General features: G+C 40.1%; 1 protein-coding gene across 1 annotated transcript in view; it reads right to left on the bottom strand.

The window, feature by feature from the left end:
• LOC134790068 (BOS complex subunit NOMO3) overlaps positions 1-22285 on the bottom strand; it is a 28006-nt gene extending 5721 nt beyond the window's left edge. Inside the window, exons 1-16 of the mRNA XM_063760827.1 lie at positions 22262-22285; positions 22084-22160; positions 21521-21907; positions 20681-20840; positions 19728-19976; positions 18680-18845; positions 14757-14918; positions 13402-13483; positions 12591-12781; positions 11921-12099; positions 10812-10985; positions 7087-7269; positions 6440-6623; positions 5442-5644; positions 4257-4447; positions 2546-2686 (exon numbers count right to left, since the gene is read on the bottom strand). Of these exons, the coding sequence (XP_063616897.1) occupies positions 2546-2686; positions 4257-4447; positions 5442-5644; positions 6440-6623; positions 7087-7269; positions 10812-10985; positions 11921-12099; positions 12591-12781; positions 13402-13483; positions 14757-14918; positions 18680-18845; positions 19728-19976; positions 20681-20840; positions 21521-21907; positions 22084-22160; positions 22262-22285 (2753 nt within the window). The remainder of the gene's footprint in view (positions 1-2545; positions 2687-4256; positions 4448-5441; positions 5645-6439; positions 6624-7086; positions 7270-10811; positions 10986-11920; positions 12100-12590; positions 12782-13401; positions 13484-14756; positions 14919-18679; positions 18846-19727; positions 19977-20680; positions 20841-21520; positions 21908-22083; positions 22161-22261) is intronic.
• Between the last annotated feature and the right edge of the window lie 716 nt (positions 22286-23001).

Below are 23001 nucleotides of genomic sequence, written 5' to 3'. Positions count from 1 at the left end.
TAAACATTTAAACAAAAAATTCTTCTTCTTTCCCTAGACCGGTAGTCCCATTTACTTGGGGTCGGCCCTCCTCGTCCGCATCCTCCACTGAGCACGATTCCGTGCGGCGTTGGTGTCGATTTGAGCTTCTTTGAGGTCTTTCTCGACCGTCGTCAGCCAAGTGGAGGGTGGTCTTCCATGGCCGCGTGGCTGGGTTACAGGCAGGTTCAAGGCCAGTTTTACCGGGTGGTCTTCTTCGCGTCTTTGGACGTGCCCGTACCATCTAAGGCGTTTTTCTTTGGCTTTGTCGATTATTGGCGCGACTCCAAAACTTCCCCTAATGTACTCATTCCGGATCCTATCTAGGAGTGTGACGCCAGCTGACCATCGTAGCATACGCATTTCGGTAGTGTGTAGCTTATTAAGGTGACTTTTGTTTGTAGCCCAGCACTCCGATCCGTACAAAACCGCGGGTCTTATTGCTGTTTTGTACAGTATTCCTTTGGTCTTGAGCGGCATTTTCTTATCGCACATGACTCCTGTGAGCTGTCTCCATTTCATCCAGCCCGTAGTGGTCCGGTGAGTAATATCCCTATCAATTTTGCCATCGTTGGACACTATCGAACCTAAATATTTAAATTCCGACACTCTGGGTATTGGCGTGTCTCCTATCGAGATGTTGATAGTTTTAGGGTCTGTTAAACCGTCAAAGATACAGGACATATGTTCGGTTTTCTTCCTACTTATCTTCAAACCGTTGGCTTCAAGCGCTTCTACCCAGGTATTTAGGTCTTGTTGTAGGTGGTCGACGTTGTCCGAAATTAAAACCACATCATCTGCATAAAGTAGGTTCCACGGTAGCGGCTTTTGACAGTGTTTCGTCAAGTAATCCATAGTAGTATTGAAGAGTATTGGGCTCAGTGTAGAACCTTGATGAACTCCTACTTCTATTTCAAACCTGTCGCCTTTACCTGCTGGGTTAACAACTTGGGTGGTGATCGCATCGTACATGTCCTGTATCAGGTAAATGTAGTATTCTGGTACTTTTTGCTGCCTGAGTGATTCCCATATGAGATCTCGGGGGACATGATCAAACGCTTTTTCCAAGTCTATGAATATCATATGCATGTTTCGCTTGTTTGCTTTTGCCTTTTCCAGCAGAATACGTACAGTTTGAATTGCATCTGATGTACCTCTTCCGGGCACGAAGCCACATTGGTTTGGCATGAGATTTATGAGGTGCTGTAGTCTGTTATTAATTACACGCTCCCAGATTTTTAATGTGTGTGGCATCAATTTTATAGCTCTGTAGTTTGTACAATCTCTTACGTCTCCTTTGCCCTTGTAGAACGGTATCAGGTGACTGTTTCGCCACGCGATGGGCATTGGTTGTCCTTGAATGAGCTTATTTAGTGAATAGATAGTGAGCTTATTTAATAATTGATGTAGCCAAGCCTGACCCTGAATGTCCAGATGCTTCCAGACCTCCGTTGGTATTTCGTCTGGCCCTGGTGACCTGTTGTTCTTCATTTGTCTTATGGCTTTCCTTATTTCTTCTAGAGTTATATCAGGGATTGGGCCTAGCACTGGGTCAGGTTGTGTGTAATTTCTATTTCTGGAATGTGATATATTTAATAAATCTTTATAGTACTCGGTCCATCTACTGTTTATGTCTCTATCTTGCGTTAAAAGTTTTGAATTTTGGTCATTTATATATTTAACTGTTCTTATATCTTTAGTGTTATTGTGCCGAGTTTTAGCAATTTTGTGTATGTCTAATTCAGATTTTGCAGATTCTAAATCGTTATAAAATTCTTGGCTCGATTGCGCCATTGCGATCGCAACTAGTTTCTTGGTCAACTTTTTCTGTTGTTTATACTTCTCGAAGTCTGTTTGGTCTTTTGTATGTTGCCATGCTTTGAATAGCTCTCTCTTGCGTGATACAGCCTCTTTCACTTCGGCGTTCCACCAAACTGTTTCCTTATTCGGGCCCTTCTTGCATCTTGTACGACCTAGGTGTTGCTCAGCCTTGGCTATACAGACTCCTTCAAAGTTCTCCCACATTTCATTTGGTGTCATGTTTGTGGCATCTGTGGAACTGAGATGATCCTTTAGTTCTTGTATAAAAGATTGACCGACCGGCTGACTTAGTGATTTCCATTTTATTTTAGGTGTCAGTTTTCTACAAATCTTAATAGGTCTAGGGAGCTTATAAACCGCGACCAGTAATCTGTGTTGAGTGGTGAGCTGTTCTCCTGGAATGACTTTGCAGTCTTTCGAATTCGCTTCCAGCAGCGACATGGCAATAATTAACACGTTCTTCAAGAAGAGGGCGGTGCATCAAATCACATACCAAAGCGGAGGCCACTCTACCCAAATCGATTACTTCATGGCAAGACGGACACATTTAGGCAACTATAAATTAGCAGCAACTATAATTTAAACAAAAAATAATAAATTTCAAGTAGAATTTGGCTCTCCAATGTGACTAACATTACGTTTATTAATATTACTACTACCTTCTCTGGCTTTAGAGGGTTAAGTAGTGTGTTACTGTGTCAGTTACCTGAAGGCTCCATTAGCTTCGGTAGTGGCTTCTTCGCTAGCGCACTTCCCTGATGCCTTGGCTACCACAGTGGCCCCGGCCCAGCCCACACCGCCGAGAGACAGAAGATGGCCGACACAGGACCATGCCACGCGGACTCCCCTGAAAAATAATGACATGCTTGTAGCAAAAAGAATGGATAGTATAGAGGGGTCCTGTCATTGTAAATTTTGTAGTCACTGTAAATTTACTGCCATCTATCGACACACGACTAAAACTCAAAATGAAAACGTATAAAGTTATCAAAAAATGTATATATATGGATAAATTATTTTATTATTTTTATATCACTTTGATCCATGTTCATTCACTGATATCTATGTGTTAAAATTGTTAAATATGAAACGGTGTCGTCACGCCATCTAGCCGAGGATAGGCTAAAGGTGTGTGCGGCATCTATTCGAGAATGACTTTTACTTGAATTCCGAGGCACGTTTTTTCCTTAGACTTTATTCGTCTTATACGAAGTTACATATGTCTTTGCTTGTAGTAAAGGAAGTTAATACAGGGACAATTGTGCCAAGCGGCGTCGCCTGAGACTGCACAACACTGATTTAAACTTTCACGATTTTTACACATTATTTAATTGTACAACGGGACTTAATCGCATATTTAAGTTTTAAGATTTACCTCCGTTAGTGTTGTGTGTCGACAGAGTAACATCCCTAGTGTGCAAAACGTTCAAGCTGATAAACAACACCAAGTGCGGGTAGTTCGAAAAACTCGCGCGGCTAGAAGATGTTGATGTCAATTTTATAGCCAGTCTTCTCCGAGTCCACGGGACGACGCCGTTCTCGAAACGACAGAGGTACATCTTAAAACTTAAATACGCGATTAAGTCTCGTTGTAGTTTAATAAAAGTGCACAATTTAACAAATGGCGGACTTAACCGCCTTAAGACATTCTCTACCAGTCGAACATTGGGCGAAACAGAAACAATTTGGTTCAGAATGGTAGAGTATTAAATTAGACACAAGTCGAGACTACTATAATAATATACTTACATAAATATTCCTACATATACACCGTGTTTTTATTGAATTCCGTTAACTTCGGGGTATGGTTAAGTACGTTTAAGAAAACTAAATGGCATAGTTAATTTTGAAAAAAAAAATATTTTTTTGCTTTTTTTTTCAGAAAAAATAATATTAAAAAGTAATTAAATGTAGCATATAGCGTTGTTGTAACACGGGCATTACATTTAACTAAACCAAACAATTGAAATCTGTGACATATCAATGTCAATTCGAACATCGATCGACCGAGATTTTACTTAAGTTTAGTAGCAAATGTATGAACTCATTCTAAACACTAATCAATATGTAAACCGGCCTTAAGGCAAGTGTACAAGCTTGTAGAGGCCTTATAGGAAAAAAATAAAATATTGATTATCTTCGAAATGGAGTTAATTAGAATATCGGTGTCTTTGGGAAAGTTACTTGATTTAAGCTCAGGTATGCACCCTTGAAATTAACGGAAATAAAAAAAAAACACGGTGTATACAAATTAGCCGGGGCAGAGGAAGACCAAACATGGCATGGCGGTATGACCTCGACGCTTTTTGCAGCGACTGGCGGGAGCATGCACCAAACCGTGATGAGTGGCGGAAGAAAGGGGAGACCTTTGCCCAGCAGTGGGACACAAGATAGGCTATTAAAAAAAATCAAATTACCTGAGTGTCAACTTGTGTTCTCGCCCCTCCTGCACAGTAAGTATCTCATGCGGTGGACTGAACTTGTATTCCTTCATCAGAGGCTTGGCGTAGTACTCCGCCGGCGCTAGGGAGCTGAACCGAAGCGAGCCAGAAGCACCAGACACCAGGTTACGGCGGTACGAGCCGCCGCTTACGGAGACCAGGGCGCCCTGGAAATATTATAGTTCAGTCAAGTGTTGTATAATGAATATTATAGCTGTGTAAAACGATGTATAATAGATATTTCATTCCAGAATGTCCAGATACAAATGTACAGAGTATTAAACATAAAAATTCCATGGATTCCCAAGTTTTTTATAAGCCAAAAAACCAACTTGTGATTTAAAATTTAGAATCGAATTTTCATTGCCATTTCGCACTTGACATCGCGTCCGTAAGACTCATGGGTTTAACCCTTTGCGCACTAGAGACGATAACTGACGCACGCAGCTACCGCCCAATATCAACCTTCGTACAGTTCAACAAGGTTCACGATGACGCGCCCACGATAGGCGTGGCGTTCACAAGCGTTCACTCGACTGCACGGGTTAGTCAGCGATTGACATTAGATTAGGGTTGAAAAAACCCGGACAAATTCCCATTTTTTTCTAAAAACCATGTTTTTTTAAGTTTTATTCGGAAAAAAAAACATTTTTCCGAATAAAACAAAAAAATACGGAAAAAACGCACTTTGAAATGAACTTGTGAATTTTTGCATTTATATTAAATTTAATCTATAGTTTAGGTAACTACACCTGCTTAGTTGTGTGTTTTGTTATCTAAATGCTGGCTGGCGATCGTTTGACTTTGACGCTATCGTTAGTTTAAAAAAAGTTTCATTTCTTTCCTAAAAAAACTGAAAAATACGGAAAACAACGATTTGATTTTTTCCAGAATTTTCAACCCTACTTTAGATAGGTTCAATCAATACACGTGCAAAGGTTTTCATTTTCAACATACCTGTAAAGGCTTCCCATCAGCGTCATCGACCAGTTCAACTATAATCTCGGCCAGTTTATGCGCGCGCACATCTCCGGAGTCGTTACGGCCGTCGAACACGTACGATTCCTTGGAACACGCGATGGAGTACTGTTTGCTCGCGTCTAGGGGACCGTTTCAATAACGCCAGGATCATACGTACTACTGATATGACTATTTAAATACCTGTAATGGCTTCCCATCAGCGTCATCGACCAGTTCAACTATAATCTCGGCCAGTTTATGTGCGCGCACATCTCCGGAGTCGTTAGGGCCGTCGAACACGTACGATTCCTTGGTGCACGTGATGGAGTACTGTTTGCTCGCGTCCAGGGGACCGAAGCTGTAGGTGCCAGTGGTTGTTGTGGTCTGGGTCAGCTCGAGGTCATCTGGATAGGAAGATTGAGTGTGAGTCGAACAGAAAATGAATCTTACAGTTACTGATGTGCCGTCAGAAAGTTTCTAATATTGAGACAATAACAACAATCCAATCTATAGATTTAAATACAGATATCAACCACAATGAAAAAAAAAATTTAAAGATTGTAATAATACGTAACGTACGTCCCACAATAAAAAAAGGAAATATATATTAAAATTTAACAACAATACAATCCACATAAGATAATTTATGAAACTTTTAAAATGTTTGTATGGGAATTAAAGTTTTCAAAATGAAAGTTTCCTTTGTTTCTAGTGAATTTTTCCGAGAACTTTTTCCACTTTTTAGGGTTCCGTACCCAAAGGGTTTTAACGGGACCCTGTTACTAAGACTCCGCTGTCCGTCCGTCCGTCTGTCTGTCACCAGGCTGTATCTCATGAACCGTGATAGCTAGGCAGTTGAAAATTTCAGACGATGTATTTCTGTTGCCGCTATAACAACAAATACTAAAAACAGAATATAATATATTTAAGTGGGGCTCCCATACAACAAACGTTGTTTTTATTTGCCGTTTTTTGCGTAATGGTACGGAACCCTTCGTCCGCGAGTCCGACTCGCACTTGGCCGGTTTTATTTATATTCTACAGTAATAATAAAAAAAAAACTCTAATTATTCCAAAAATCTACAGAAACTACAGTATGATATTTTTTCCGAGCATATTTGCTTTTGTGAAAACTGTCTAGTGCTGTGCTGATCACTTGATCGGTTAGAGAAAACTTTAGCCAAATTTTACGTACTAACCTGAGGTCAAAGTGACAGTAACCCCAGCAACAGGGGGTATGATACGACCAGCCAAGGACAGGCCCTTGACGGCGCGGATGGTCAACGCCTGTGGTTGGCAGTCGGAGGAACCGATCACTTGCTGAGGCTCAGACGGATTGAAGAGGAGAGTCGAGGACTCGGCTGATACCACTGCTACTTCGCCCTGAAAAAAAAACTTGGTGAAACTAAGGACACATTATGATAACTGGTGGTAAGTTTATAATCAGTATCATCACATTCATCACCCTGTATTACAAAACTACTCGTAAGAAAATAATGTTTGGAACTGATTCATATTCCATTCTTATTGGCTGATGAGCTGCCAATTGGATACGAGTATAAATCGGCAGATGGCGCTGTTCCTAGAGGCGCAAATCCTACATCGCGCTGACGATGTGTCTCTGTAGATTACATTAGAGGTCGCGCGAGTCATAGCGATGTTGCTATGAACAATCCATAAGCGTCTTGTCTCAGTCTGTTTTGAGGGGTTCAGGTAAGTGTCTCTATCTTTATCTTTCTCACTTACACACTTCGAGCCGGCGAAGCCCTGATCAGGGACCTGAAGGTCCCTTTGAATCGAACATTGTTATTTTTTTCTCTCTCTTTTAAGGGTGTTTATACCTTACCTCTTTCATAAACAGCTCGTGTTCGAACACATATCCACCTCCAGCCCTAGGTTGAGGCTTCAGAGGTCCGACGGCGCGGGCTCCGTGACCATCAGCTCCGATCTTCAGCACCAGGTCTTTAACGGGTTCAGGGGAGGTCACGCGGAGGACCACGGAGTGAGCTATGGCGATGAAGTTTATTGGCTGTGAACAAAAATGTGTGTTAACCCTTTATAAGGCAGAGGGAATATATTTCCCACCTGATTTTGAACTTTATTTTAAATGCGATAGGGTTCAATTTTGTATTATTTCTGAACCCTTATCAAGGGTTCAAATTACCGCAATATTTGCTATTTATGATTGTTCATAGTTAGTTGTTGTTAGAGGGTTTGTACCCTCCATCAGTTTGATACAAGTTTCTAATGTAGGAACGCTCTATAGTTCGTTTTTTTAGCATTAGAAATAAGGTAAATAATCTTGATGTGTCTTTTTATTGAAAAACACGTTTTAAAAATAAGTCACGGCAAATATATAACAATTATGAACCTAATACGATCACTAAATCTATATTCTTCTGCTTTCATAAGTAATAGTTACTGATTTTTAAAAAACGTTTTTCAATTAAAATACATGTCAAGATCGCTTACCTTCTTTCTAAGGCTAAAAAAACGAACTATAGAGAACTGTCAAATTTTTCATAGAAGTAAACGGTAGTTTCTTTGAAGTGGTTTTCGTATTGATTTGGGCAGATGCTCGACCGGTGTTGAGAAAGCGAAGATCGATCGACTATACTTTTTCACAGAAGAATCCGATAGCATTCGTGTATCTGGTGACGTGGAGCCTTTGGTCCCGATGGACGCCTATCACCCGCCGCTTGAGGTCGATCTTACCTTGGTGCGAACATCTCGTCTACATGCACACTCGTCCTCCTCTGAGCACCAGTCTAAAGGGAAGTTATCCTCGCCTGCATGGGATTTTCGTAAGGCAGATCTTCGTGCGCTATATGCCGCAATCGCTAATATAGATTGGGTAGAAGTACACGACTGCCAGGAGGTTGAACAGGCTACAGAGGTTTTTTACACTAAGTTAACCGAGTGTATGTTAAAGTTTGTTCCGTGCAGAAACCAACAAAAAAATCGTGTAGGTAAATATAGTTACCCGGATTGGTACACGCCAGAAATCATCCTAAACATACAGCTCAAGTATTACCATCTGAAAAAATTCAAAGAGACTGGTGCTGTATGCAATAAAGAACTGTACAGGTACTACAGGGGGCACGTTAAAACCTTGACTGACCAATCGTATCAACTATACCTTAAAAATATAGAAGACAATATCATGAATGAGCCGACTAAATTCTGGCAATTTGTGAAAAAAAAGCGTAAGGGGAAATTATCGTGTAAAGAATTCTTCTTTAAAGATAACCTCGTAACGGGCCAAGATGCAGCTGAAGCCTTTGCGGAATACTTCAGTTCTGTTTTCCAACCAGATATACCGCGACTGGACGCGGACGATGCTGCACAGAGCGTGAAGGGGGTGGGCGGAGTTAGAAGAATCGCTGTCGATGGGGTGGAGGAGTGGGAGCTGCTTCGTGCAACTAAGAGACTAAAACCTCGGTCTGTAGCCGGCCCCGATGCCGTTCCCCCATTTCTGGCCATTGACTGCATGTCAGTCCTGAAGGCACCTCTCTTACACATTTTTAACCTGTCTTTGAAACAAGCCTCCTTTCCTAGACGTTGGAAAGTGTCAAGAGTTACACCTGTGCCCAAGGGAGGTTCTGCTTCTTGTTTGGGTCCGGATGTAACAAGTTTCAGGCCAATTGCTGTTTTACCTGTTTTCGGCAAGTTATTCGAGTCGATACTTGATTACCAAATAAGTCGGCAAATAGCTGGACTGCTCGATGACTCGCAGCATGGGTTCCGTACAGGCAGATCTACTACGACTAATCACGTAGCCTTTGTGGAATACGTGCTGGGAGCCATCGATGCGCGTAGGCAAGTCGACGCAGCCTATTTTGACTTTAAAAAGGCTTTTGATTTAGTCGACAACGACATTCTATTGCAAAAGCTTGCCCAACTAGGATTTGTGCCCCAGCTTCTGCGTTTTTTTGCGAATTACCTTGGCAGTCGATCACAGTATGTAGGACTTGCAGGTCACGAATCCCAACCATTCTATACGCGTTCTGGAGTGAGCCAAGGGAGTACTCTTGGCCCAACGTTGTTCCTCATAATGATCAACGACTTACCAAGAGTCACTGAGTATGCGAGGTGTCTCATGTTTGCCGATGACCTTAAAATATTTTTGCAGGTCGAAAATGTTAGCGACTGTGACAAATTACAGCTAGACATAAACGCTGTTGCTGAGTGGAGTAAGGCTAATCGTCTGCTTTTCAACGAAAGCAAATGTAAAGTCATTACATTCACAAGAGCCAAATCGCCGATTCACTCTTCCTACCATCTAAGTGGCGTCGAGATAGCAAGAGAGCAGGAAATACGTGACCTAGGCATAAATATGGACAGGGAACTTAATTTCCGTTCGCATATAACTGCCATCTGTAAGCGTGCAACTAAAACTTTGGGTTTCATAATGAGAATCAGCTCCCAGTTTAAAAGTAGACTCATACCCAAAGTTTTGTACAATGCTTACGTACGTAGCCTATTGGAATTCGGGTCCACGGTATGGGATCCAAGTGAGAAAAAGTACACTCTGATGTTAGAGAGGATCCAAAGGAAATTTGCGAGATTTCTCTACAAGAGGCAGTATGGGTACTATCCCTTTCTGTTTCCCTCTCTTTTCGTGACAGGGATGGTGGGTTTAGATACACTCGAGTTACGGCGCAAACTCCTACTTGCGGTGCACTACTACCAACTGCTCAATAATAAGGTCGACAATCCAACTGTCTTAGAGCGCATCGGTTTGTTTGTACCGCAGGCGCGACTGATCGCGGAAGACACTGGTGAGGGTGGGGTGCGTAGACGAAGGCCTCTGTTCGCGCGCGGTGCGATTCGTACTCGTCGGGCCCAGAACGCTCCCACTGCTAGAGCTCTGGCACTTTTTAATGACTTTTTTAACATCAAACATGATGCTGACGTATACTACGATAGTGTCGGTGTCTTCACTAGAAAATTCTTAAATTATATTAATGTGTATTTGAAGAATGAATAATGGAATTTTCGTATATATTATGTATATATGTGTGTAAGTTTAAGTTTGACATCCTACCCTCTGTTGCATTTAATTTAATTTATGTGTACCTAATGTAATGTTTGTGATTTAACCTGACCGTATTTGATTGTTTATGTTTTGTTTTAATGTTTTAATCTCTAGACTGTGTTTGAATCTGATTGTATGTATTGTCCCTACTGTATAAGCGTTTTGGCATCATTAGCTGTAAGTTTATGCATGTGATTTAAAATAAAGAATAAAGAAATGTACCTATGCCTAGAGGATTACCCAGTGTAAACATATTAGATGCATGTATTGTACTTTCGGAATAACCCCTTGCTTGTTTTGTTCCCGGTCCCATATTGGGATACCCTCCTCCAATTGAGGGGGGACTTAAATCTTCTCGAGGCAGAGGTGTAGGGTCGGAGCCGGTGTAGTTTTATTTGACGTTCATAAGCGCATTGTAATATGCCTACTTGAATAATAAACTATCTTATCTTTATCTGCCCAACGCCTTGCGTGCTTGCACTCGCTGGGAGGGTTAACTTGCCCTTTACTGATAATTCGTCCCTATAACATACCTCAGGATGTTCAGCGCCGGTGTCGGCGCGGGCGGTGGGCGGGTGGACCTGGTGGCAGCCGCGCGGGGTGAGCGTGTACGGGCGCGGTAACCCGCTCCCCACGCAGTGTGTGCTCGCGCCCAACGGGAGGGTTAATGTGCCCTTTTCTGAGCCGTCGTCACTGATGTAGTCCACCTGAAAGAAATCATTATTAACCCTTTACCAGGCTAAGGGATATATATTTCCCACATACGGCACTTTAAATATGTGTTCTATTTTCGATGAGTAAGACTGATATTCGATTGTCATTTTAAAATGTCAGCCTGGTAACGGAATAAATTAGCATATAGTACTGCTGTTAAATTAGCGTAAAAATTGTTTGGTATATTGTACATATTTCAATTTGATCAGGACTCGTGAAGAATACATAAAAGTAGTCTCTTGTGATACATTATGTTGTGGACACTCTAGCCATCAAAATTATTAAATGTAACGCAGCTGCCACATATTTTAATCATTCGCTCGTAATTCATGTCCGGTCTGATCCACATGCCATGCAGTAGCTGTCTCTTGCGTTACCACAATGTTGTAAACACCCTCGGCCCAACACAGTGTATCAGTGGGTACTGAACTACTGACAACATAATATATGTATTTATATGCAAAATTATAATGTAACACAGTGGACACATAAGTTAATCTTCTGAGTACTAATAGCACTCAACACATGTCTGGTCTGTACAAAGTCCGGCACAATGACTGTCTCTTGCATTATCATGATGTTGGGAACTCTTTCTGCCCAATACCACAGAATAACGAATAGTACTACCGTACAGAAAATTCACTCCTTCACAAAAGTCAGATTTAGGTATAAAATTATACCTATACTCGCCGCCTGCAACAAAATTGAAACTTATGTCCGCGCACGAACCGTGAATCTTCTTTGCGCGAGTGCCACGTGACACGACTATCGTGCGAGCCGAGCGGCCTGCACTGCCCGGGAGGTGCGCCGGCCAAATGTACCTAAACTGCGTAGTGACACCCCCACTGCCAATACAGTCCATCGGATGGTACTGACATTACATGTAACTGTACGCAAAATTATTTAATATAACACAGTGGACACATACCTCAATCTTATGAGAACTGAGAGCCCTCAAGACATGTCCGGTCTGTACAAAGTCCGGTACTGTAGCTGTCTCCTGTGTTACCACGATGTTGTGAACGCTTTCGGCCCAGCAAAGTCTATCGGATGGTACTGATAACTCTACGCTACCGGGTAGTACGTCTTTAAAGGTGTATTTGCCATCTGAAACATAGAAATCTCATTGATATTCTACTCTCTTAGCCTAATCGGTAGTGACCCTACCTCCTACCTATACGAAGCAGAAGGTCCCGGGTTCGAATCCTGGTAAAGGACGTCGGTGATGAAATGTCTAAATTCCATTCATTTTTTGTTAGGAGTGATAGTACATCAACATCAAACATCAACATTTATTCAGCAAATAGGCCACAAGGGCACTTTTACACGTCATCATTGAATTTACATACAAGCAAAAATAATAACATCAACAATTTTATAAAATAAAACTAACAATTCAATCTAACGTATTACAATTACTAAGAGATGTATATGGTCTCTTAATGTCGAATTACATAAAAAATACAGATACAAAACACGAAAAAAATCTATAATATTTAGAGGTGTAAATGTCTCTAGGTGTCAGAACTATAAGATTATATAGTTTATCAAGTTATCCTTAGAGATGTATAGGGTCTCCAAGAGTCAAAGCAACTAACCTTTAGCAGTGGTAGTAAGAGGATTGCCCACAACGCTACCGTCCGGCGCTAACGTCCGAAGAGTCACGGGAAGCTCCGAGGCGCCGGTCCGGCATCGGACCGTGCCGGATACGAGTGCTTTTAGTTGCGAGAACGCGATGTCTGATACGGATGAGTGAGCTACGGTGATCTTGTGTGAAAGGGGGTAGTATCTAAAAGAAATTGTGTCAAATGAGTTTCAGACGAGTTTTTGATGTTTCAAAGCAAAAGTAGAAATCAAACTACGTTAAGAATGTGACGCCATCGTCGAACTTCATAAATTATTATATATGCAAAAATATGTGACGTTCCACGGGTAAAGGTACCTTATAGCGGTTGACGCTTACGTCGTCGCGTAGCACCGAATTAGTATTGGAGCGTCGACAATAAGAGCGTAAGCACCAACCGCCATAAGGTACCTTTTTTCGTGGGATGCCACATATTGGCTTATATTATCCTACATATTTTACCGGGTCTTTTTTTCCTAGTATATGGGCGATTCTACTTTTAGACTGTCACTATATAAATAATATATAACTTTCAAGTATTTTTATGTTAAGTATACGTTAAAACAAGCGATTTGCTCTCTGACAGACCTAAAATATACACCAACAATTAATCTGAATCTTGGTTACTTAATATTATTTATTATGCACTACAAAGTTAAAAATACACATAGACACACTTAGTAACTACAGAGACATTTTTGGTAACGCCAGAGACGTGAAAAGTGAGGGTCTAAATGTTGATTCGCCCAGCTAATAACATGCTGTACATATAATTTTACACTTACTGCAATCCATCCCGTTGTTCCTGCTCGGAAACTTCCACTCTCGCCGTGTACACGCCAGGTGGCAGGAAAGTGCACCATTTGCCTGATAAACAACAATATAATCAGCATATATATTTGACACCACCACAGATATAATAAAAGAAAGAGTGGTCCACAAAAGTTTAGATGGTTGAATGATTTAAAAAAAATAGGAGGAGGTAAATTGATGTAAACAGTAAAAGAAAGAAACAAATGGAAAGCTATGGAGGAGGCCTACGGCTCGTCAAAGGACGAGTTGAAGTTAAAGTTATGAAACCGAATTAATATATAGGTACTATGTTAACTATGTTACCAGCTTCAATAATAAAGGCTAATTACAATTACAATATTTGACAACCGTCTGGCCTAGTGCGTAGTGACCCTGCCTATGAAGTCGATGGTTCTGGGCGAATCCTGGTACCTAAGGGCATTTAGTTATGTGATGAGCACTGTTTTAATTTCGATGGCGAAGTCTATATGCCTGTCTGATTATCTAACTCAGTGTCTGTGTATGAAATGAAATGAAATGCGTTTATTTGCTTTGGTATATTTTGGTATGTATGCTATTTTGTCCATAAAATATATCCATTATTGGTATATACACACTCAGGCATCAGGCATATATACACGCTTAGGTTGAGAGGTAGTTTGGCTGTTTGTAGTGGGCAAAAAATGTACAATTATATCTATAAAACACATTGCTGATACAGTATTGTTTGGAAATACCTGGTTCTTAGAAAGGTGTTATTTTAATTTACCAAAGGCAGTATTATCAAGACGCGTGAAGAAGGGCAAAACCAGATATTTGGTGACGTAAATATGTGTGTGTGTGTGTGTGTGTGTTTAAATATGTGGTTATCTGACCAGTTTTGAACTTTGTTGCAAGGAGATAAAGCCTAACGACTGCTCGGGTAAGTGTATTGCCGATAGTACCTACTTATACCTTACACAGTAGATTAAGGAAGATTGTTGAGTGCTACCGTTCGCCAACAAACTGTCATGCAGTTTGGCGAAAAAATATGTGTAATGGATTACTGTGTATTTTTTATTGAGTAAATAAATAAATAATAATAATAATAAAGCGTTATAAATGTTCCGACTGAACATCTAGCGACTTTCACCAAGGAGGAGTTTTGGCCGAAGGGTGTCAAGTTTCGGCGGTCCCGCGGCCGGCTCTCTGACATTGCGGGGTTGCGAACTGCAACCATAATGTGATTTTCTAATGTTTAGTTTTAAAATATATTTTTATATTATGTAGGCTAGTTTTTAAGGTATTTATGTACGGGCCACTAGTTGCCTGAAATAAAGATTTTCATTCATTTCATTCATAAACCCACCTTGGTCGTCAACGGGTACGCGGCTGTCGCGCACGACGACGTGTCGCGCGGCGGGCGGCGTCACCGTGCCGCACGCGCGCCAGCGCGTCACGCGCGCCTCAGGGATGCGGACCGAGCCGGTGGGGGTTATAGTTAGCTGGATATCGTCGAACTGGGCTTGGTCTGGGGACAAAACGTACAATATAAATTAGGGATGTTACGGATGCAGATTTTTTGACATCCGCGGATGCGGATGCGGATATTGAAAGGCTCACTTCCGCGGATGCGGAACTTAAAAAACGTCAAATATTGCATTTTTAGTATTTTTTATTAAAAAAAAAAACTTTTAGCATTTGAGCAAGAATATAGATGCGTTATATTTAATAAATAGTAACTTGGCCGACTTATCTAGATCTACACGATTTCGTTATACGTAATGACGAAATTACCTAGCACTTACGCCGCCGCTAAGACGTTCCTGTACCGACTTGTTCGATATCCGCATCCGCATAAGCTCCGCATCGATTTTATGCGGATGCGAATGCAGATGCGGATGTTGAAAATAATGCGGATGTTCCGCGGTTGCGGATGCGCATGCGAATATTCGCAACATTCCTGATATAAATCAAAAAATCAAGCAGGACGAACTTAACCCTCTGACCGTCAAAGTCGTCAACTGACGCGGGCGGCTACAGCCCATATCAACCTTCATGCATTCCATTCACGATGACGCACCGCACATGACAGGTTTGGCGGTCAAAGGATTAATCCAAATAACTGTGGATTTTATTGTGGCACTTCAGTAAAATGGTCTTAGAAGACCTTCTCTAATTCTAATTAAACATTAATCTTTTTAACCTCGTAAGAGCCACCATAGAAAGTTTTCCAATTCATAATTTGAACCTTTTTCTATAAGTAGGTAAATTGGAACGAATTAAGCGGGCATTACATTATACAATTTGCAGTGCGCTAGCTGAGTTAGCGCACTAATTTAGTATAGTGTAAAGACAGTTAGCCAGTTAGTTAGTGACCCAATCTAGTGCGATCGCATGTGCTCTGCCGCACTAACGCTATCTAGCGCACTAGAACGCATAGTGTAAATGGTTTTAGCGCGCTCAGCGCTTACTGTGTAAAGTCAGTTGTCGGCACGCCACCGACGCACTCGAACGTATGGATGTTTTATTGTTTTAGTTATTGCATTTCAGTTCAAAATGACGCAGCCACAGACTAGGGTAAAGGAACTACTGCTAAACATGATTGAACTTTATCAAGACATGCCATTTTTATGGGAATAAAAACATAAAGATTACAAAAACAAAGACATTAGAAATGATGGTAACAAAGTGCTTCTCGAAATGTACAAAGAATTCGACCGAAACGCAACCTTCGACCGAAACACGACGTTCGATTCGAACGATGATTACTGCTGGAATGAAAATAAGACACTAACTAGCGTCGCTAGGTAGTGTAGTGTAATGAACAAGCTCTTTTTTATCTCGTCTAGCAACACTTAATTAGCGCACTGCAAATTGTATAATGTAATGCCCGCTTTACGTTTGTTTTAAAACGCATTGAAACAAAAGAAATACTACATTATTTTTTTTCATGAAAGGTTCAAATTAGATTGCTACCAATATGTACCAGTGTCGGGCGTAATTAATTACTCGTGTAATTTAATTACATGTAAAATTAAATTATTTGTAATTTAATTACATAAAATTTAATTACATGTAATTAAATTATTTGTGTAATTTGCAATTTTAATTACATTAATTAGTAATTAAATTACTCAATTACTTTTCATTTACCTTTTTAATAATATGCAAATATGAACAAATTTACTTGGAGTAATTATAAAGAAAAACTTTTATGAATTCCATTATACGCTGGATAACGTTATAACATATTTTTTATCCCGGGAATCATACCTTTACAGGGTACTATGTGACAAACCACGTCGAATATGGCGGTCGGCGCTTACGTCGCGTAGCACCGCATTAGTATTAGGGCGCCGCTAATAATGACGTAAGCGCCGACCTAAGGTGCCTTTCGACGTGGACTATAACAAATGTGTGCAAATACTTAAAAATAGGGAGTAGCGGTGAAACATTATCAACTCATTTGTATCAATGAAATAGATACTATGTATAATTATAATAATAATTCAGCCTATATACGTCCCACTGCTGGGCACAGGCTTCCTCTCGAGCGCGAGAGGGCTTGGGCTATAGTCCCCTCGCTAGCCCAATGCGGATTGGGGACTTCACATACACCTTTGAATTTCTTCGCAGATGTATGCAGGTTTCCTCACGATGTTTTCCTTCACCGAAAAGCGACTGGTAAATGTTAAATGATATTTCGTACATAAGTTCCGAAAAACTCATTGGTACGAGCCGGGGTTTGAACCAGCGACCTCAGGATTGCAAGTCGCACGCTCTTACCGCTAGGCCACCAGCGCTCTACTACTATGGAATAACATTAATGCTTGGATTTCCCATTACATTATTTCCCCTTGTACAAAATCTTGCAACAATACTCCTTTTCATTTTTTGTAAAATAAAAAGTTAAGGTCAGACTGTACCAAAGGGGGGCCGTTTCTGGGACTTTTTCAGAAAATGAAATAAAGATAGGGGTTGCAAAACAGTTAGAATAATTTACAAGGTTTTTGATGAAATAATCACTTTTTCGTAATAAACTCTCAAATTATAAATGACCGAGTTAGACGCGACCAAAGATTGATGTTTTGAAAGGGAGCTGGGACTTGTAAAATTTTATTATTATAAAAAAGTCGGTTCTGGCGCTTCGCCGGCCGCTGCCGCGGAACGTTCGCTTCGCTCGCTCGGCTCGCGCGCTGTAAGGTCGCAGTTCTACCTAACACTCCTCCTCGCTTCGCTCGTCGTCGTACCTACACCGACCTGCCTTAAAAGAGTGTTATGTAAAACTATCTCCGCCATTTACAATTTTAGAAAAAAGTTTTTCAAGTAAAAGTAGCTTATTTTGACGTGTTCTATACGTTACAATCATTTAAAACATATGTCATAATGACACAACTCGCGATGAAAATTTTCTAAGTCCCAGCTCCCTTTAAAAACATCAGGGTTGAAAAACATCAGGTTTGAATCCAAACATATTTGGAGGCGTGTAACTCAGCCATTTTTTATTTTAGAGAAAAGTTTTTCAATAAAACATGCTTATTTTGACGTGACCTACACATTACAATCATTTAAAAATAGTGCCATAATGACACCACTTAGTCAAAAAAAATCCAAGTCCTAGCCCCTCTTTGCTACAGTCCAACCAAAGTTAACATGGACAATGTTGCTTAGTCAAATTTAAAACCGTTCAAAATGTTCATCTGATTTTGGAAATAAAGATGATCAAAAACTTGCATTCTACATATAAAAGTAATTGTAATTGAAAAGAGTAATTAATTTAAAATTTTAATTTCAAAATGTAATTAAAAATTTAATTACTAATTACATTTTGCAATTGTAATTAGTAATTAAAATTTTAATTATTGCCACATGTAATGGAAATTATTTGTTGGAATTACATTTTGTAATTGCAATTGTTAATTAGTAATTCAATTACTTTTTGCCCAACACTGAGATGTACATTTTAATGTAAGTTCATTTAGACTCACGAGGTTAATTATGGTGATGCCTTAACATTAACAGAATTTCGAAAAAAAAGTTTTAGATCTTTTGCCGCTTGAAGTAAAACACTGAAGAGGCAGGAAAATAAGGATTGTCGGCACAGTAATTATACAATACACATGACGTGCAGCGAGGATCTTACGGTCTATGCCCGCAATGTTGTATGAAAATCCATTGCCGGCGCATCTCACTAAAGCGACCGCAACATGAGGTTTCGCAACCCTCTGTCACGAAATTAATGACAATATTTCCGCGCATGTTTGAGAAACAATAATTATAATTACATACCATGTTCCACGCTGATGGTGTAGGTCCCACTTTGCAAAGATGGCAGGGTGTATTTCCCAGCACCGTCAGTCTTCCCAACCGCTTTACCGTCCAACGACACGCGTGCGTTGGGTATGCCTGTTCCAGCGGTGGACACCACCGACGACATTACTGTGAAACCGGTCACCTGAAAAAAAAAATACAATGTGAATATTGGGAATCATTTATTCAAATTAACCCATGGCTTAAAAATCATTTAGTGTTTCTTTATGGCCAAAAAAATTAAAAATAAAAGATGTATAAAGTCGAATATTGTTGACGTAGACCTGGACTATAACCGCGAAAATCGAAGTTCACAAATTGCGGGCATCTTTCTCTGTCACTCTTATTACGCCTTCATTGAAGTAAATGAGAAAGATCCCCGCAATTTGCGAATTTCGGTTTTCGCGGTAGGCCCCCTTTAGTGTCCTGCTTCATAGACAATTAGTTTCTATTTACGAATTGCAGTAGGAAAACTTCGAGAACAAACCAGACAAACCTCAATTCAGTCATTTATCAATGCCTGCACGAATTAAAAAAAAAACACAGAAAAAGTAATAGTACTACCGTACAGACAGACTCATGATATCCCTTTCTAACTTATGGCACTATCCCTTTGGACTATTTAGGCTTGTCAAAATTCAAGTAAGTAATTATTATCTTATCTGTGGTCGTGCACGTAAAGGGACGCCAAGTTGTGTCAACCCTAATAATTGCTCGGAGCAATGCTGAGCCGAACGGAGCCCACTTTGCCCGAAGTCAGGAGTGTCTCCCCACTGTCTAAACTAAATCTAATCACTATCAAACATTTCAGTGTCCCAATTGGTCCAAGTCATTTTAGTACAAAATCGGTACAATAGTAATTTCAATATCTGGGTTATCAAAATAAAGCTTATGCTAATTTTTCGGGTTCCATACCCAAAGGGTAAAAATGGGACCCTATTACTAAGACTCCACTGTTTTCTGTTGCCCCCAGGTTGCCCCTATAACAACAAATACTAAAATTAAAGTAGGTTTTTAAATGACTAACCTCAAAAGCGTTCTTAATATACAGGCTATCATGTAGCACAGCAAATGGCACACTCTCCGGCTTCACATTATAGCTGACCGTTGCCTGTCCCGGGCTCTTGGCTAGCGCCAGTAACTTGTATTCTCCTGCTGGCACCAGACCGAATGTGAACTCCCCGTTGTTGTCCGTTATGGAGTGGCAGATTGGTGAACCAGGGACACCCTGCAGGAGGGCCGTCTTGCAGCCTTCTACGCGAAGTTTGGGGCTTTCCTGGTGGAAAAATGGTGTTATTGTGAGACATCAGTTAAGATGTAAGAATAAAGCCAAACTTTTAAAGCTTTAGGTGGTATATTTTGTATGGTGCTTATGGTGCGAATTTAAATGGCTCAAGGCAACCAAATTTCTTTTTTAATCTGATTTTTGTAGCTTTGGACAATCTAGGTGAACATGTCAGCCTCATGGGTGTTTTTTATAGTTCCCTACTCAAGGGAGAGATCAATAAAGTGGTTATACACTGATTGCTTTGTCAGATAAAGGCTCTGGCAACCAACAATTGATCTGTCCATTGTGCATGGAGCCCAAACTACCAAAAATTATTTTTCTGAAATCCGAATTCCGGACGCAGTCCAACAACACGTGAGACAAGTCATCAGTCTTCTGACAGTCTAGGCACAGTTTCTCTTATGGTTGTGATGAATAAGCTCATCCTATAATAATCAATAATTATGATATGATGCTATCGAATATATACAATCTTAAGTCACTCTGTTACTCTGTGTTCGCAAATTCCACACCCTTATGATAAAAAGCATAGGAACTACATACAATTTCGAAGGCATATCAGTAAAAATTGCTTTCTCATTTTTCGATTAATGTCAATATGGAGAAGAATAAGGGAAGACCGTCTACAAGCGAGTTCTTACCCTATGACAGTCTCCTCAGCAAAATATTGTATACACTGATGTTTTCCTTACCTCTTTAGAATACAACAGCACATAGAGCCCAGCAATAGGGTTGCCGTTAGAAGTGACGGAGCCCTTCACATCATAACCTTTGACTGCCAGCACACCTGTCGGCAGTACTGTGTTGCCTTCTTTAACTTGAACTACTGCTGAAGATGGTTCTAGCTTCCATCTACAAGTTTTAAAATACATTTAGTTGGGTAAGACTACTTTGCATAAAATATTTACATAATGAACGAACATTCTAAGGCAAAGATAAATCAAATTGCTTGAGGGTTTTTGTAGTACAGTAACATAAAGCATGTTTTATGAGATATGTTATAATATTCATGATTTTCAGTAAACATGCTATAGGTATAGTCACGATCCTCAGTCACAGTCCACAGTCAAGAAGAAGGTATAATACTATCAAAGAGGATTTGAAGAAGAGAGTTACTGTCATGGTAAATTATGTAGCTACAGTTCATTTACTGCCATCTTTCGACAGAAGATTAAACCTGTTTGAACGCCATTTGATTTTGATACTTATTCTTTAACTGATATGTCTTAACTTTTTAAATATTAATATTCACGCCATCTACTCGAGCATAGGCTGAAGGTTGTGGCGCCATCACTCGAAAACATGGAACTATACCTTTGGCCTATAGTCGAGTAGATGGCGTGAATATTAATATTTATAAGTTAACACATATCACTGAAAGAATAAGGATCAAAGTCAAATGGCGTTCTAACAGTTTTATGTTCTGTCGAAAGATGGCAGTAAATTTACAGTGGCTACATAATTTACTTTGACAATCCGTCTCTATAGACTTTATTCTCTTTGATACTATTGTTACCAAGTTAATGCTTTACCTTGGATGAGATGCCTTTACAGTGTATTTCCCTGGAATCACCGGTGTAAAGTGGAAATCCCCACCTGCAGAGGTCACCGTGTTCCTCACATCCCCTTTATCATTAACCAGCTGCACCGCTATACCCGCAGGCCCTTGCTTCTGCCCCGCCGTGATCACTAGACCAGTGATACCAAAACCGTTAAACGAGAAATTTACATCTTGGCCGGTGGAACATTGGTCCGTAACACCATCAACATTTAAGTTGACTTCTGAGGGCTCAAAGCTCCAGCCTGGTGGAGGGTTGACCTTTAACACGTATTCGCCCTTTTCATAGAGCGGGAGAAAGTAATACCCGTTGTTTGGCGCGCATTCTGTCTTTTCTTTTAGGCTTCCTTCTTTGGTATATCTATGAAAAAATAATAAGTTAAGTTTAATTATGATTTATGAATGGATATTACGTACATAAATAATTGTAATGCATTTAAATATTGTTTAGTTGCGTTATATTTCTGCTTTATAACGTTTTTAAATGTCTAATTGAATTAATTAAGTAAGTAAACTAAGTGAGTGAGGTTAACTTACAATCCGATTTCGATTTTAGAGAAATCCAAATTGACATGACTTTTCACAAATCCACCACATCCTAGTATATCGCAGGGCTGTTTCACTTAGAACTACCAATATGAAGTATGGGGGGGTCTGTCTTGACAATTATCTAGAGATGTCGCCGGTAACGGCAACAATTTTACCCCTCACCCACTTGTTTTATTTCCTGGTGCAACATTTCACGGTGCTCAGCGTTTAGTTATACGCAGAAAAAAAGCGGTGCGGTTAGTCTGTTACGGCTATCAGTATTTATGGTCTGTAAAAACGCGGAAAATTTAAAAAATATAAGCGGGATGGGTTATCGTCCCATAGACAATCAGAATTTCGCGTCTTTTTCTACTGACACAGTTGTTTGACCGGCTATACTTTTGTTATTTTTGCTACATAAAATCATATTGTACTGGCATAATGTCACTGCAATGAAATAAAAAAATACCTAAACTGTCTTTCAATTGTCTTTTTGACTTTTTACTAGGTAACCTGATTTTCAAAACAAACATTTCTGAATATCGTGACTTGTGTCTTGATTTTTAGTTTTACGGCCAACTCGGCGGCGTAGATAATGGCCGCATCTGAAAAACTTTGCTGCGTTCGGGGATGCAGCAACTCTCGTAAGTAAAATATCGAGCGGGAAAATTTAAAATAATAGTGCTAACCGGCCTGTACCGGCCCGGCGTGCGACCATGATGTGTTTTTCATATATAATAATCGCTCACGCTGATTAGTACATGCGAAATGGATTCTAAAGCGTATTTTTAATATGCAAGCTATAATACATGTCAAAGAATTGTCATCATAACATGATATAATATTTATAATTCATGCTATTTTCCCGTTAGTTTTGCCTAAAACACTACTAGAGTTAGACCAAAAGAAGTCTGCAACGATTTTGAT

Source organism: Cydia splendana, chromosome 4, assembly GCF_910591565.1.
Source record: "Cydia splendana chromosome 4, ilCydSple1.2, whole genome shotgun sequence".
Taxonomy (NCBI): Eukaryota; Metazoa; Arthropoda; class Insecta; order Lepidoptera; family Tortricidae; genus Cydia; species Cydia splendana.
Note: the sequence above shows the minus strand (reverse complement) of the source record. Positions and strands in the feature narration are given on the sequence as shown.